General features: G+C 40.3%; 1 protein-coding gene across 2 annotated transcripts in view; it reads left to right on the forward strand.

Annotated features, from left to right (window-relative positions):
• The window catches only part of ninl (ninein-like), a 151,720-nt gene that overhangs the window by 54,699 nt on the left and 81,675 nt on the right, over positions 1-15,346 (forward strand). For both annotated transcript variants that reach the window (XM_043696419.1, XM_043696420.1), the window contains exons 7-8: positions 9,880-10,023; positions 10,916-11,083. In XM_043696419.1, coding sequence (XP_043552354.1) covers positions 9,880-10,023; positions 10,916-11,083 — 312 coding nt within the window. The remainder of the gene's footprint in view (positions 1-9,879; positions 10,024-10,915; positions 11,084-15,346) is intronic.

Raw genomic sequence — 15,346 nt, forward strand, 5'->3', positions numbered from 1 at the left:
AATAGAGCTCGACTGGTAAGCCGTCGCTTCCGGGAGTTTTATTCTTTTCGAAGGACTCGAGGGCCTTGGTCAGCTTGTCCAGAGATAGCGGCTGGTCCAGCCTCTCTCGTGTTCCGTCGTCTAGGACCTCCGTGATAGAGGACAGGAACGACTTGGAGGCCGCGCTGTCGTTTGGCTTCAAGTCATATCGACTGGCATAGAAGGATTTGCTGATCCTCATGATGTCAGCCTGAGATGACGTTATCGAGCCATCTTCTTCCTTCAGGCTGCTGAGCACAGGGCTCTCTTTGTGCACCTTCTGGAAGAAAAAACGTGAGCACGTCTCGTCCTGCTCCACCGAGCGGACCCTGGACCGGAAGATTATCTTGGAGGCCTCCGAAGCAAAGAGCGAGGCTTGCTGGCCCTTCACCTCCTTGAGGTCCTCCGTGACATCCATTGTCTGCAGCAGGAGCAGGTTCTGCATACTTTCCTGGAGTATGTCTGTGAGAGGGTGCGAGAGCGTGGGAGTGTATGAGAGAGGGTGTGTGTGCGTAGTGCAGTGAGGTCACCTGGATTCATGTCACACTACAGGTGACCCCACTGCATTATACACTCACACCCACACTCTCACACGCAGATCCTCTCTCATACACAAGCTCTCTCTCATAGGCTCACACATATACACCCACACTCGCACACTCATGCGCGCGCACACCCTCTCATAGACGTATACCCCTTTACACACATATAAATCTGTGGGGTGAATTTGTACTTGCAGAATTACATTTTATTTTGCTCAAAAACTGCATGAATCCATGTAAAATTTTGTAAATCCAGTTTTTAGATTAGAATCAGTCTGAATATTGTGGCACAGACAGTCTCGCACAGGGCACCTCACACCTTAAATGCATTATCTGGGCTGACATAACACCAATTGTTAAAGTTCACTTGAGAATATAACTTTAAAACAGTTCTGCAATTTACATATGAAAGAACTGAAACCAACATGTTCATTCTGAAAGATGAGAGACTTAAAAAAAACAATCCAGGCCTTTTTCAATATACAATTTCATACATCACACTGTAAATGTTTGCTATAAGTTATGTGTCTTAAGATCTTATATTCCATAACCACCTGATGGAGCAGCGCTCCGAAAGCTAGTGCTTCCAAATAAACCTGTTTGACTATAAACTGGTGTTGTGTGATTTTTAACTTCGTTAGTGTTATGGTTTTATTGGAATGATGGTGAGTTTAATGGTGCTCACCTATTATCAATGTGTAACTTGTAGTGTAAAAACAATACCTGATGACTTGTCACAAGTTGCTGGATGACTTGTGTTACTTTTCCATTATTAGATATTAGATTACACAGTGCGGAAACAGGCCCTTCGGCTCAACAAGTCCACACCGACCTGCCGAAGAGCAACCCACCCAGACCCATTCCCCTACATTTACACCTTCACTTAACACTATGGGCAATTTAGCATGGCCAATTCACCTCACCTGCACATTGTTGGACTGTGGGAGGAAACCGGAGCACCTGGAGGAAACCCACGCAGACACTAGGAGAATGTGCAAATTCCACACACAGTTGCCTGGGGTGGGAATTGAACCCGGGTCTCTGGCACTGTGAAGCAGCAGTGCTAACTGCTGTGCCACCCAGTACCTTGCAATAAAGTTAAAAATCACACAACACCAGGTTATAGTCCAACAGGTTTATTTGGAAACACTAGCTTTTGGAGTGCTGCTCCTTCATTAGGTGGTTGTGGAGAACAAGATTGTAAGACACAGAATTTATAGCAAAAGTTTATAGTGTGATGTAACTGAAATTACATATTGAGAAAGACCTGGAGTGTTTGTTAAGTCTCTCATCTTTGAGAATGACCATGTTGGTTTCAGTTCTTTCATATGTAAATCGCAAAACATTTTTTAAAAGTTACATTCTCAAGTACACATTAACAATTGGTGTCATGTCAGCCCAAAAAGGTATTGAAGGTGTTTAGTCCCTGTGAGGCTGTAAGCTTTTGCTGTAAATTCTGTGTCTTAGAATCTTATTCTCCACAACCACCTGATGAAGGAGCAGTGCTCCAAAAGCTACTGCTTCCAAATCAACCTGTTGGATCTGGTATTGTGATTTTTAACTTTGTCCACCCCAGTCCAACACCGACATCTCCAAACCTTGCAATAAAGGCAGCACACTGTCAAGGAAGTGTTGCATTTGTATGTAAATTAACAGTTAAAATCCCAGCTGAATGTTACAACTGCCATGTTAACATACTAATATCTTCTCAATGTGGAGATTTATATCCTAGCCATGCTAATTAATCGCTGTTTTGAAAAATAACCCACTCAAATTATTTCTGCATTTCTGTTGGTGATAAATTGTTCTTTTGAGATTTTTAAAATTTAGTGTATGAATATTTTTCCCCTTCCTGTTTCTTTCTCTTTCTGCCTCTTAAACCAACCTAACTCACTTTCTCTTTCTATCTTTGATTTGATTCTAATTCATCTGATGTCTTACTCAGCTATTCCTCTGTTTCTTCTTTAATACTTATCAAATAAAGAAACTGTTGGTCCCATCATTCACGTGGTTACCCTGTGCCTCCCTGTTGTCCGTTTGCGCATTCAACAGCTTACAGGAAAAAACTCCCCCTCCCACTCTGCTGAGGACATGGAGGCCCTGGGCCTCCTTCACCGCTGCTCCCTTACCACCAGACGCCTGGAGGAAAAACGCCTCATCTTCCGCCTCGGAACACTTCAACCCCAGGGCATCAATGTGGACTTCAACAGTTTCCTCATTTCTCCTTCCCCCACCTCACCCTGTTTCCAAACTCTGCCTTTATTCCTGATGAATGGCTTTTGCCCGAAACGTCGATTTTGCTGCTCCTTGGATGCTGCCTGAACTTCTGTGCTATTCCAGCACCACTAATCAAGAATCTGGTTTCCAGCATCTGCAGTCATTGTTTTTACCTAGAGAAAAAACATTGTCAAATTGACAGATAAGGGGAAATCAACTAGGAGAAAGTGAGGACTGCAGATGCTGGAGTGCCTCATCTTCCGTCTAGGAACCCTCCAACCACAAGGGATGAACTCAGATTTCTCCAGTTTCCTCATTTCCCCTCCCCCACCTTGTCTCAGTCCCAACCCTCGAACTCAGCACCACCTTCCTAACCTGCAATCTTCTTCCTGACCTCTCCGCCTCCACCCCCACTCCAGCCTATCACCCTCACCTTATCACCCTCACCTTAACCTCCTTCCACCTATCGCATTTCCAACACCCCCTCCCCCAAGTCCCTTCTCCCTACCTTTTATATTAGCCTGCTTGGCACACTTTCCTCATTCCTGAAGAAGGGCTCATGCCCGAAACGTCGATTCTCCTGCTCCTTGGATGCTGCCTGACCTGCTGTGCCTTTCCAGCAATACATTTTCAGATAAGGGGAAATGCCTAATTAGCAAAATTCTTGGCACCAGCAGATTCTGAATCAAAGTTTCACCTTAACAAAATCGTTTCAGTCCCATAATCATTCCTTCTCTTTCTTTTGGCTTGTTGCATTCTCTGTCACCATGTCCCCTCTCCCCGCTCCAGTGAGACACTCTATTCTTTCCAATCTGGCAATTACACCCACCATTGTTTGACCATTCTCACATTCTCATCACTCAATCTGCACTAAAAGAAAATTGCATCTTCCCCTTTGGAACAAAGAAGAATGTTTTACCATAGCTTTGGAAAGGCAATAAGATCTTATCATAAACCTCTAACTAGCATCTTATTACATACTACACTAGGGCGGCACGGTAGCACAGTGGTTAGCACTGTTGCTTCACAGTGCCAGAGACCCGGGTTCAAATTCCTGCCTCAGGCAACTGTCTGTGAGGAGTTTGCACGTTCTCCCCGTGTCTGCGTGGGTTTCCTCTGGGTGCTCCAGTTTCCTCCCACAGTTCAACAATGTGCAGGTGAGGTGAATTGGCCATGCTAAATTGCCCATAGTGTTAGGTGAAGGGGTAAATGTAGGGGAATGGGTCTGGGTGGGTTGCTCTTCAGAGGATCGGTGTGGACTTGTTGGGCCGAAGGGCCTGTTTCTACACTGTAGGGAATCTAATCTAATCTACACAGATATTTCTTTCGTTTACATTCTTGCATTAGTTATATTTACAAAACTATGAAAGCATAACTCAAAATCAAAGTAAGTACGTTTGACAAACAGGATTAACAGCTTTTAAACATCAAAACATTAATCTAAGTCAATGTTTGCATTTTTTTAGTGTTCTTTTAACTCTGAAAGGAGTGTTGCAGTTATGTCAACAGCCAATTGTCACACTTTGGTTAGCTGTAAACATAGCCCCATACTTAATTTCATTTTCTGAACTGAAATATGGTAAATTTTCAGTTTTAGTAAATAACATTAAAATGGCTTCTTTGTGTGCTCACAGTTCATCTTTATTTCGATCAAAATCCCTTTTGTCTGTTTCAAGAATGTTTTGGGATGCTTCTCATATTGAAATAAACATGTTTTGTATTCCTGCTTAGCTCTCTTGTTCTTCAAATTGTATTACAGTTCAAAACTTCATTACTGCTTTTAATTAATAGCGTTGCAGTAATTCATCAATCTTCATTTTTAATTTTGTAATCAATCAATCAACCAGCTGTTTTGATTCATCTGTGATTCCTTCTCCAAGTATTTTTCATAGAGACTTGTGATATTTTAAGTTTGTCAAGTTTAAACTGAAGACATATCTATATTGAATTTGCTGCTACAAGTTTGTCATTGAAACATTTTAAGTCCTCATTCAAGTGTTTTACTACCTGTGACTTGTACTGAAGTGTTCTTGCCTGTGTGCATTTTTTCTTTAGTAAATTTGCTTTGGATGTAAGAATTTTGATATTCTAAATTTCAGTTTTTCCTTTAATTTCTCATTATCAGGAATAAGCTTCTCATAATTGGCTATAGTAGCTGTGGGGAGTTTGACAAGACCTGTACAACACAATCATCACCATGTTACCATTTATGCTGGCCAAATGATTACCCAATATATAATCTACTCTTTCAATTGGTAAACCACTAACAATTCCAGTGGTTACAACTCTGTTTGCAAATCTCTTTGTGACTTAAGTGAAACAATGAACTGTGGATTCTGGAGATCTGAAATAAAAACAAATTGCTGGAGAGATTCAGCAGGTCTGACAATATTTGTAAGATGAAGAAAATAACATTAGTGTTTCAAATCTGGTGATGTTTCATCAGAACCAAACTCGAAGTGTTAAATTTGCTTTTGTCCCCACAGTTGCTGCCAGACATCTGAATCTCTCCAACAATTTCAGTTTTTGTTTAAGGAAACAGGTTCACAAATGCCATGAGTACTTATCATATTCAATATGTTTTCTTTCATCAAGCCATCTGAAGCACAAATCATATCATCAGCCATTATCAATTATCAAACTGCCACAGTGTCTCAAAGAGTTACTTTGTTTACAGGTTTTATGGAAGAGTAAGGGAGCATTTCTCCCTTAGAGAAAAGAATCTCAATAATCAAAATCATTTCATTGTCTTCAAGGAAGAAGCCACTTGACTATCCTGAAGTGCATTCCTATTCTGTTAGGTTGTACGTGAACTTACTTGACTTGTACTATTGCCAATGATTTAAACCCTGTTTTCCTTACCAGTATTCTGTTTTTTTTTCTAAATATTCTTTTTGCATTTCCGTGACTGTCACCAGTTTACCGTTCTGTATCCAACAATTTTCTTTTACATGTTGTGTCCTGTGACAATGTGGTTTTCTAACATCATTTTTATTTTCTATATTATTGTTTCTATTAATTGGAATGGATTCTGTTAATCTATGTAACTCAAGTTTCTCTTTAATTCATACTTAATTAAAATCCCATTTCCTGCATCATTTCTCTCTCCTGTCTCTCTGCTTTCTCTTTTTCTCTTTGTGTAATGCTCTTTCTCATTCCTCCTCAGCCTTTGAAATTCTAGCCCTAGTCTTCTGTGTTCTAACTCAGTTTTGTGAATGCTACCTTGTCGACATCCAGTTCTACACTTTCCTCAATCTCCTACGTTCAGTGACCTAGATTGGTGGCCACTAGTTTTAGAATTTCTTGTTTCTTAGCTTTTGATTTAAGTTTACTTTCAACAGCTCAACCTCATATTTTAGTTTGTCAGTGAACAATACCTATAAGTATTATCATTTATCCCACTCTGCCACAAGACCTACCTACTGCAAAACATGACACTTAGATCAGTATAATCTTTCCTCTGAAGTACAAGAAAGTATTTTTCTTATTTCTTTTAATTACGGACCCCACTTCTAATTATACGACTATGGGTTCAATGGTGGATGTAAGCCCCCTAATATATTTTATGATCAAGATTGGAAGACTGCACTGATTACTTTTTAGTCACATTCCTCTATTTTACATTTAATAAAGAGTGGTGACATGGTAGATTATGTTTCTGATTTAGTATTAGACACAGCGACAACCAAGTTTCTTTCTTTCATTAATGCATAACTAGTTTGCTGCAAATACAATATAAACAAACATGCAAAGATTATTAGACAGCACAAATAGAGAAAAGTAATCACAGCGGGCATCACTAACTGGGCACTGACTTGAAAATGCTTGTGCTATAAACTTAGTTTCACTTTTAACTGTCCACCTCTTCATCCTGAACGTAACAAGGAAAGTGAAGATTCATTCACCATTTTCAGGACCAGCTCACAAAGTATGGCGCCATCCGCTGGAATTTATTTTAATTTGTACTCCTAACTCTGCATTTAAGGGTAGATTCTGTGGCGATTCTTTCACTAGCTTTTAGCTAAGCAGCCTTCTGTGGGCGGCACGGTGGCACAGTGGTTAGCACTGCTGCCTCATTTCCCGCCTCTGGCGACTGACTGTGTGGAGTTTGCACATTCTCCCCGTGTCTGTGTGGGTTTCCTCCGGGTACTCCAGTTTCCTCCCATAGTCCAAAAATGTGCAGGTTAGGTGAATTGGCCGTGCTAAATTGCCCGTAGTGTTAGGTGTAGGGGAATGGGTCTGGGTGGGTTGCTCTTCGGCAGCTCGGTGTGAACTTGTTGGGCCGAAGGGCCTGTTTCCACACTGTAAGTAATCTAATCTAATCTAATCTAATCTTTAAAGTCCTCTGTGGATACTTCAGTATCTTGTCCTGCTTTTTTGGGGCATACCTAGTCTGCTTTTTGTTTCGCACAGCATCTGTATAGCGTTTAATAAAAACCATCAGCAGCCTCTCTTCCCCGAGCACTCCAATCCCCCACCATTGCATTGGTGGTGCCCCTTCCGCACTTCATGTCACCTCTGATGAAGAGTCATCTAGACTTGAAATGTTAGCTTGCTCTCTCTCCATGGATGCTGTCTGACCTGTTGTGATTTTCAGCACATTTTGTTTTCGATTCAAGCTGACTGTTTGTTTGTTTGTTTGTTTTACTGCAAGACTCTGTGGTGGCCATTGTAGATTTCTTCCCTTAGCTTCAAGCTTGATAAATTCTCTAGCTTTTTGTCCCCCTCGTGAGTTTCAACTTGAGCTCAAGTATTCTATGTAGTGAACAATGAAGTTATTGTTTTATCTGCTTAGACGCAGGCCTATGTCAGATTAATTTCCTTGGCTGTTCTGACTCTGTGGTGAAGCCTACACAAGTTCATGTCTGTAACAGCCTCTGTCCTTCTCAAAATAAAATGCTTGCTTCTCTCTGCAGAGAAGGGATGTAAAAGTATGAAAACATACCAATAGATTTAAGAACAGCTTCTTCCCTGCTGTTATCAGACTTATGAATGGACTTTTCATATATTAGAGTTAATCTTTCTCTGCACCTTCTCTGTAGCTATAACACTATATTCTACATTCTATTCTGTTACCCTGATGTACTTATGTAGGTATGATTTGCCTGGATTGCACGTAATACAATACTTTTCACTGTATCTCTGTACATGTGATAATAAACCAAATTGAATCAGAGGCTAAACAAAAAAAGCTGTCCGACCAAAGTTCCATCCTAAATTGCATTCGCTGTGACAATGTGACAAGCTGTAGCATGGTTCCAACAGAAATACAAGAAATAATTTTGCACTTAACATAGCTTTTAATTCTGCAACCTAATTACTTAGTTAAAAATGAATAGTTCATTTTGCTTGACTATCATCTCTGACCTTGCAAACACAGCTGCCTATTAAATGTAATTATCTTCAAGCTTATTTGCCTTGCATTTATACAGGGTTGCTGGTCTCAATCAGATTTTTCTGCAGTCAAATTTGAACCGGATTTTTGGAACATCATATTTTTCAAATCATTCAAACTTCAGTAAACTATTCTTCTGAATGCTTGCATTCATAAAGCACCTGTCACAACTGGAGGACCTCCCAAAGCACTTTTACAGCCAAAGAAGTACATTTGAATCATTGTCCAAAAACAAAGAACTGCAGGTGCTGGGACTCTGAAACAAAAACAGAAATTACTGGAGAAACTCGGGTCTGGTAGCATTGGTGGAGAGAAAGCAGAGTTAATCTTTCTCTGCACCTTCTCTGTAGCTGTTACAGCCTCAGTGAAGGGTCTGAAGAATGATCACTGGATCCAAAATGTTAATTCCATTTTCTCTGCACAGATGCTACTGGATTTGCTGAGCTTCTCTGTAATTTCTGTTTTTGTTTGAATTATTGTCACTGCTGTAATAGGAAGTATGTTAGCTAACTTGCTCTCTCAAAGAACGATGTGATGAGATTAGAAGTTTTGTTTTTTTTTGGCAATTATGATTGAGGAATAAAGTTTGACTGGGATAACTCCCAGCTGTTCACTTGATTGGTATGATGTGGAGGAGCCAGTGTTGGACTGGGGTGGGCAAAATTAAAAATCTCACAACACTAGGTTATAGTCCAACAAGGTTATTTCGAAGCACTAGCTTTCAGAGCTCTGCTCTTTCATCGGGTAGTTGTGTCTGATGAAGGAGCAGAGCTCTGAAAGCTAGTGCTTCCAAATAAACCTGTTGGACTATAACCTGGTGTTGTGTGATTTTAAAAATTTGATTGGTGGTATGGTGCTTGTAACAATGATCTGAGAGAGCAGATATTACTGTGGCATACAGACACCATCCAAAAATGGTACTTCAATTCCTTCTGTTGTTGTTGCACTGGAGTCCCATTTTAATCCCTGCTTGTTTATTGCACATACTGTTGGTCCAACTTCTTTTTTGGCCCATTGGTTTGTAATTTCGATCCATTCTTTTGAGCATAAATTCCTCCACCTTTTAATGACCTGTTTCATCTTTCTCCTTGAACCTTCTACATCCGATTGGTACCATCTTGTTTCTTGGCTGCCCACATCTCCCTATTCCCAGCCTCTCTCGTACATCCCCCTCCTCCTCACCACTACATCTATTCTCCATTTCACCCTAGATGGCACAATCTTCACAAAATGATCTGATTCTTTAGAAATCCTCCTCTCCCTTTGTAATTGTTGGCCAAGGCTTTCCTTTGCCCTTTTCGGTGGGCATAGCACTACTTTGAAGAAAAGTAGTGAAGAATTATGGACAACTAGGCCCAGGCAATAAGTGCTGGCCGACCAGCAATGTCCATATCTTACGAATGAATAGAACAAATTTTCTATCATGTCCGATCTTTATTTTTCCTCGACCAAGAGCTGAAATAATTTACTTATAATGTTGTTTGTGGGAGCTTACTGAGTGCAAATTGATGACTGTACTTCAGACGTACTTCTTTGGCTGTGAAGCTCTTCAAAACGTCCTGACGTCATAAAACATACTAAGTAAATGCAGAGTATTCTTTCTAATTTACCTGATTCTAGCCTGGCCTAACTCCTTGCCACCCCATCACTTATTGGTGTGAAGTCTTGGCTCTGTGTGTTTAAGGTGCCATGAACCTTTTTCCACAGGAAGTTGATGATCTATTCAGAAAGTTGGATAAAGACGGTGATGGAAACGTGAGCCGCAATGAGTTTCTTCTTGGCTTATTTCGGCATGGATCTGCTGCTTCAGTCCCTTCCACACCCTGCAAGCAGAGACATTGTCTCCATCAGGTTAGGCCACATTAAGTTAATCTTTTGTAAACTATTACTTAATATATAATGTCAAGCTTGGGTCCTCATCATTTTTTTTCTTTTCACATGGTTCACCAATTGTTCCTCCATCATGTAGTTGCCAATCTAGGAGCTTCATTCTTTCCACTTCATTCTTTTCCTGTTGCTTCTTGCATTATTTCCCTGCTATTTTGTTCAGAATAGCTCATTTTCCCCCTTACTGCAACTACGTTTGCCTACATCCTGTACTACCATTGACTCAATGCTCTATCTTCCCTTCTTGCAAACCTTCCCTTGCACTGTCTTCCCTAACTGCTTGGCACCCCATCACTTAGCCTGAATACTTAGCACTTCATCTCTTCACGGCTGCCATGCCATCACCTTTGCATTGCTCACACTCTCCCCTACTTCTCTCCTCTGATCCCTTACCCTCGACCTATCCATCATCAAGCTGAAACCCTTGCACTCATTCACTCATCTAAATTGCTAAGTTCTCTCATTCTTCTGGAGGCCTCCTTGTTTCCCAGTATTATAAGAACATTGAGCTATAAAGGAGGTACTTCTGAAGCTTCCAAAGGCATGAACAGTGTCAATAAAAGGGAATCGGGCAGCATTGAAACAATCTCTCAAGTGGAACAAGAACAGAGGGCCTCCGACTCTGATGATGAATAACAAGCCAAGGCAGGCAAATTCTGAATTGGTGCTATATCTGATGATTTGGAAAGAAGAGAAATCAACCAATTGAGCAGTGGAACAGTGACAAATTGAACTTGTTTGTAGCAGTCTCTTAAAGAAGAATTCCAGAAGTAAGGAGTGACAAATACAATTCCCAGGTAGTCAATTTTGGTAACTATGTTTGCTTGCATGAAGAATCAATTATTTTCTCTTTCAGAACTTTAAGGCGAACAGATGTAGAACAGCAACTCCATCCTTGATATCAAACACTGTTGGTTTGCAACTGTTTTCTGGTCTTGATGATGGTACTGGTTACGCAACACCGGGACAAATAATCAGCATGTGGCAAGAAGATGGAATTAAAAACAGTCAGGAGATTTTAAAGGTGAGACTGAGCATATTTTGAGAGCACTAGGGAATGCATCATGTTCTGGCTGAGTTAAATCAAGGTCCGGTTTGCCTTCTCAAGTGGACCAAAAAGATTCCATGGCACTATTCTAAAGAACAGGGCGATCTCCCTGGTATTCTGACCAATAATTATTATTTGACTGACATCACCAATCCACAGTATCTGGACATTATCTGAGTACAATAACGTTTCTGGTTATTTCTGGGATTGCAATGTATGCAAATTGGCTTCTCTATTTCCTATGCTAACACAATGACAGGACTTAGAAACGGTGAAAGGTGCCATATGATACGAGCGTTTAAAATTTCATTTAAGGAAGTCATTTCCCTTTTCTTTCTAAAGAAAGGAAATGACACTTCTGGTAGTTATTAAATTTATGTATTTTAAATATTTTCAATTGTATTATTTCTGAGCTAAGCTCGCTTTGCGGATAGTAAGTACTTCCTGTGTCTTTTTTCATATTTCATCTATCTAGAGTTTTTGAACTGTTTTTGAATTGTTTTTTAATAATTGGATAATTATTTCTCCCTTCCTACTAAAAAGGGAACCAAATTATTCAGAAATCAATAGCTGTACTTATCATATGAAAATGGAGCTAACTTAGTAAAGAAACTTGAAAGGTTGTTGGGCATCCAATGCAAAAGGTGTGTCCATGGATCTTGTAAATTAGCCTGTCCATGTAAACAAGGATTTTGGTGGTCTTTCTCATGTTAGCTGATCTAATTTGGGACAGAATAGAACTATGATAACATAGAATACTGCAGCATAGAAAGATCTAACCAACTGGTTCTACACTTCCCCTTGCGCACTGAAAATCTTTCCTTTTCAACAACAAGGAAAGCTAGTACTGACATTTGGTATAGCTCTGCTTTGGTAAAGAGGTCAGCACGTTAGTTTTATTTCAGTTGGTGTTGAAATTTTGAGACTATGCTGATTATTTTTAGATAAAGATCCGATACAATGTGAGAGGAATACATTCTCTTACATAGATCAATAGGTTTATTTAAAGCTATTTTTGAACCATTGCATCAAGGAATAGGAGAAATAAGATGATTTATTTTCAAATGGTTTAATCAATTCAATTTATATCTTGGGATTGCTGTAATTCATACAACTGCACTCCCACATTTGTCTGTTCCTCTTCTGACCCCTCATTGCCTCCTGCTCACTGTCCCACACCTTTACTCTTTGCAAGTGAGGGAGCAGGGTCGTGAGTGGGTAGGAGGCAATGTAGGTTTGGAAGCTAGGCAGCGAGCAGAGGGCTGAGTGTAAGTTTGCATGTACCAAAGGGCAGAAGGATGCCAACGTTCCTGACACACATCGATGACTGACAGTAGCTTTGACTTCCTGCCCTAATGTGGTGTCATGAGATGTAGTGTTTTTGCATTTGGGCACACATGTGGATTGAGAGCTTGAAGGAGGGAGCAGAACAGAGTTAACTTGCAGAAATATTGTTTTTAACACTGCTTGTAAAGTGATATTTTCAGCAATCAGGAAGGATTTAAAACTGCTAGAAAGACTGTGTTCAAGAGGTGCCGAAACCAAGTGTCGCCAACACCACTTTTGTTGCTCTTAATTTTCATTGCAATCTGTTGCAGCTTCTTGCAGTTTCATTGTGTTCAGTCATTTTAGTTATGTGCTGTTTATTCATGCAATAAGTTGCAGTCGGTAAATTGCAAATAATGACCGGAGTAAGAGCAAAAGTAGGCTATCTAGCATCTGCTCTGGCCTTTAATACCTACTCTGATAATCCTTAACTCTACTTTCTTTTCCCATAATCATCAATTTTCCTCAATCTGAGTTCTGATGAAGGGACACTGGACTCGAAATATTAACTGTTTTTCTCTCTACATATGCTGCCAGACCTGCTGAGTTTCTCTCGCATTTAAATTTCTAGTATCCACAGTCCTTGGTGTTTATTTTAATACTCTCAATTCACTTACTGATTAAAAGTCTGTCTATCTCAGCCTTTAATATATTGATTGACCCACACTCTCTATCCCTCTGTGATAAAGACTTTTACAGATTTCATGGCTTGTTTTTTTTTTTGACACTTTTTCATTGTATTCAATGTTCATATTGAAGCATTTGCACTTCAACCTGACTTTGTTTGTTTGTTTGTTTCTCTCTCTCTTTTTCTCTCTCTCTCTCTCTCTCTCTCTCTCTCCCTCTTTCTCTCCCTCTTTCTCTCCCTCTTTCTCTCCCTCTTTCTCTCCCTCTCTCTCGCTTTCTCTCGCTTTCTCTCTCTCTCTTTCTTTCTCTCTCTTTCTATACTTCACTGTTTCCTTTGTCTTTTGTACCATCAAACTGTTTTGCCACGTAATCTCTCCTATTTCCAGCCTTTTCTTTTGTTACAAGAAACAGAAATTACCGGAGAAACTTAGCAGATCTGGCAGTATCTGTAGAGAGAATGCAGAGTTAATCTTTTGAGTCCAGTGACACCCTTCCCTGTTCTTTCCATTTTCTCCCACCGCCAACACTATCCCTAACGCTTGATTAAAATCTACTGGATCTCTATCCTTTTCAAGTTGTGACCAACCCCATTGAATGTTAACTGTTTGTCTCCACAAATGCTGCCAGACCTGCTGAGTTCGTCCAGCATTTTCTTTTTTTATTTCCACTTTAAGCTGTGTCGTTTTCATGCAATATGCTTTATGGCAGATCAAGAAACACTGAATTGCTACAGAATCTTAGAATCTTAGAATCATAGAATCCCTACAGTGCCGAAAGTGGCCATTTGGCCCCCTAAGTCTGCACTGACTCTCTGGAGAGCATCCAATCAAATCCAGCCCTCTACCTTATCCCAGTAACCCTGCATTTCCCATGGCTAACCCACCTAGCTGGCACATCTGTAGAAACTATGAGCAATTTGGCATGGCCAATCCACCAAAGCTGCACATCTTTGGACTATGGGAGGAAACTGGAGCACCTGATGGAAACCCAGGGAGAATGTGCTAACTCCACACAGACAGTCACCTAAGACTTGATTCGAACCCGGGTCCCTGTCACTGTGAGGCAGCAATAGTATCCATTGTGTCTGCACTAGCTCTCCAAATGATTAATCCACTTAATTTAATTATTCTGCCTTTTCCATGTAACCCTGTGCATTCTTTGTTTTAAGATCTTATGGAAAGAGGAAAAAAAACATCTAACCACTTCACTTGCCATTCTTAGGCTAATTCATTATAGGATAATATTGATATCAGAATATAGAAACAAAAATAGACATTGACCCCGCCTGACTATATTTTGGCATTCAGTTAAATCATGAATAATCTGTAAATCTACTTATGCTATTAAATTTATTAACCATGTCTAAATCCATTTACAGCCTTGGTTCTGTAGCACTGCGTGTCCATGCCCAAGCATAATCTATCAATATAATAGAACAAAGAACAGAAGATTTGATTGTGTTTGTGTTAAAAAAAATCTATCAGATCTTCAGTTTTCAAATTGTCATTTGAGCTAGCAGTAACCAACTTTCAGAGGGAATATGTTCTAGATTTCCAATGCCAGTTGTGCAAAGAAGTATTTTTTGAGATAAACCTTTAATGGCCTTAAGACCATAAGACATAGGAGTGGAAGTAAGGCCATTCGGCCCATTGAATCCACTCTGCCATTCAATCATGGCTGATGGGCATTTCAATTCCACTTACCCGCATTCTCCCCGTAGCCCTTAATTCCTTGTGACATCAAGAATTTATCAATCTCTGCCTTGAAGACATTTAGCGTCCCGGCCTCCACTGCACTCCGCGGCAATGAATTCCACAGGCTCACCACTCTCTGGCCGAAGAAATGTCTCCGCATTTCTGTTCTGAATTTACCCCCTCCAATTCTAAGGCTGTGTCCACGGGTTCTAGTCTCCTCGCCTAATGGAAACAATTTCCTAGGATCTACCCTTTCCAAGCCAAGTATTATCTTGTAAGTTTCTATTAGATCTCCCCTTAATCTTCTAAACTCCAATGAATACAATCCCAGGATCCTCAGCCGTTCCTCGTATGTTAGACCTACCATTCCAGGGATCATCCGTGTGAATCTCTGCTGGACACGCTCCAGTGCCAGTATGTCCTTCCTGAGGTGTGGGGACCAAAACCGGACACAGTACTCCAAATGGGGCCTAACCAGAGCTTTATAAAGTCTCAGTAGCACAACAGTGCTTTTATATTCCAACCCTCTTGAGATAATTGACAACATTGCATTCGCTTTCTTAATCACGGACACAACCTGCATGTTTACCTT

This window comes from Chiloscyllium plagiosum, chromosome 9 (genome assembly GCF_004010195.1).
Source record: "Chiloscyllium plagiosum isolate BGI_BamShark_2017 chromosome 9, ASM401019v2, whole genome shotgun sequence".
Taxonomy (NCBI): Eukaryota; Metazoa; Chordata; class Chondrichthyes; order Orectolobiformes; family Hemiscylliidae; genus Chiloscyllium; species Chiloscyllium plagiosum.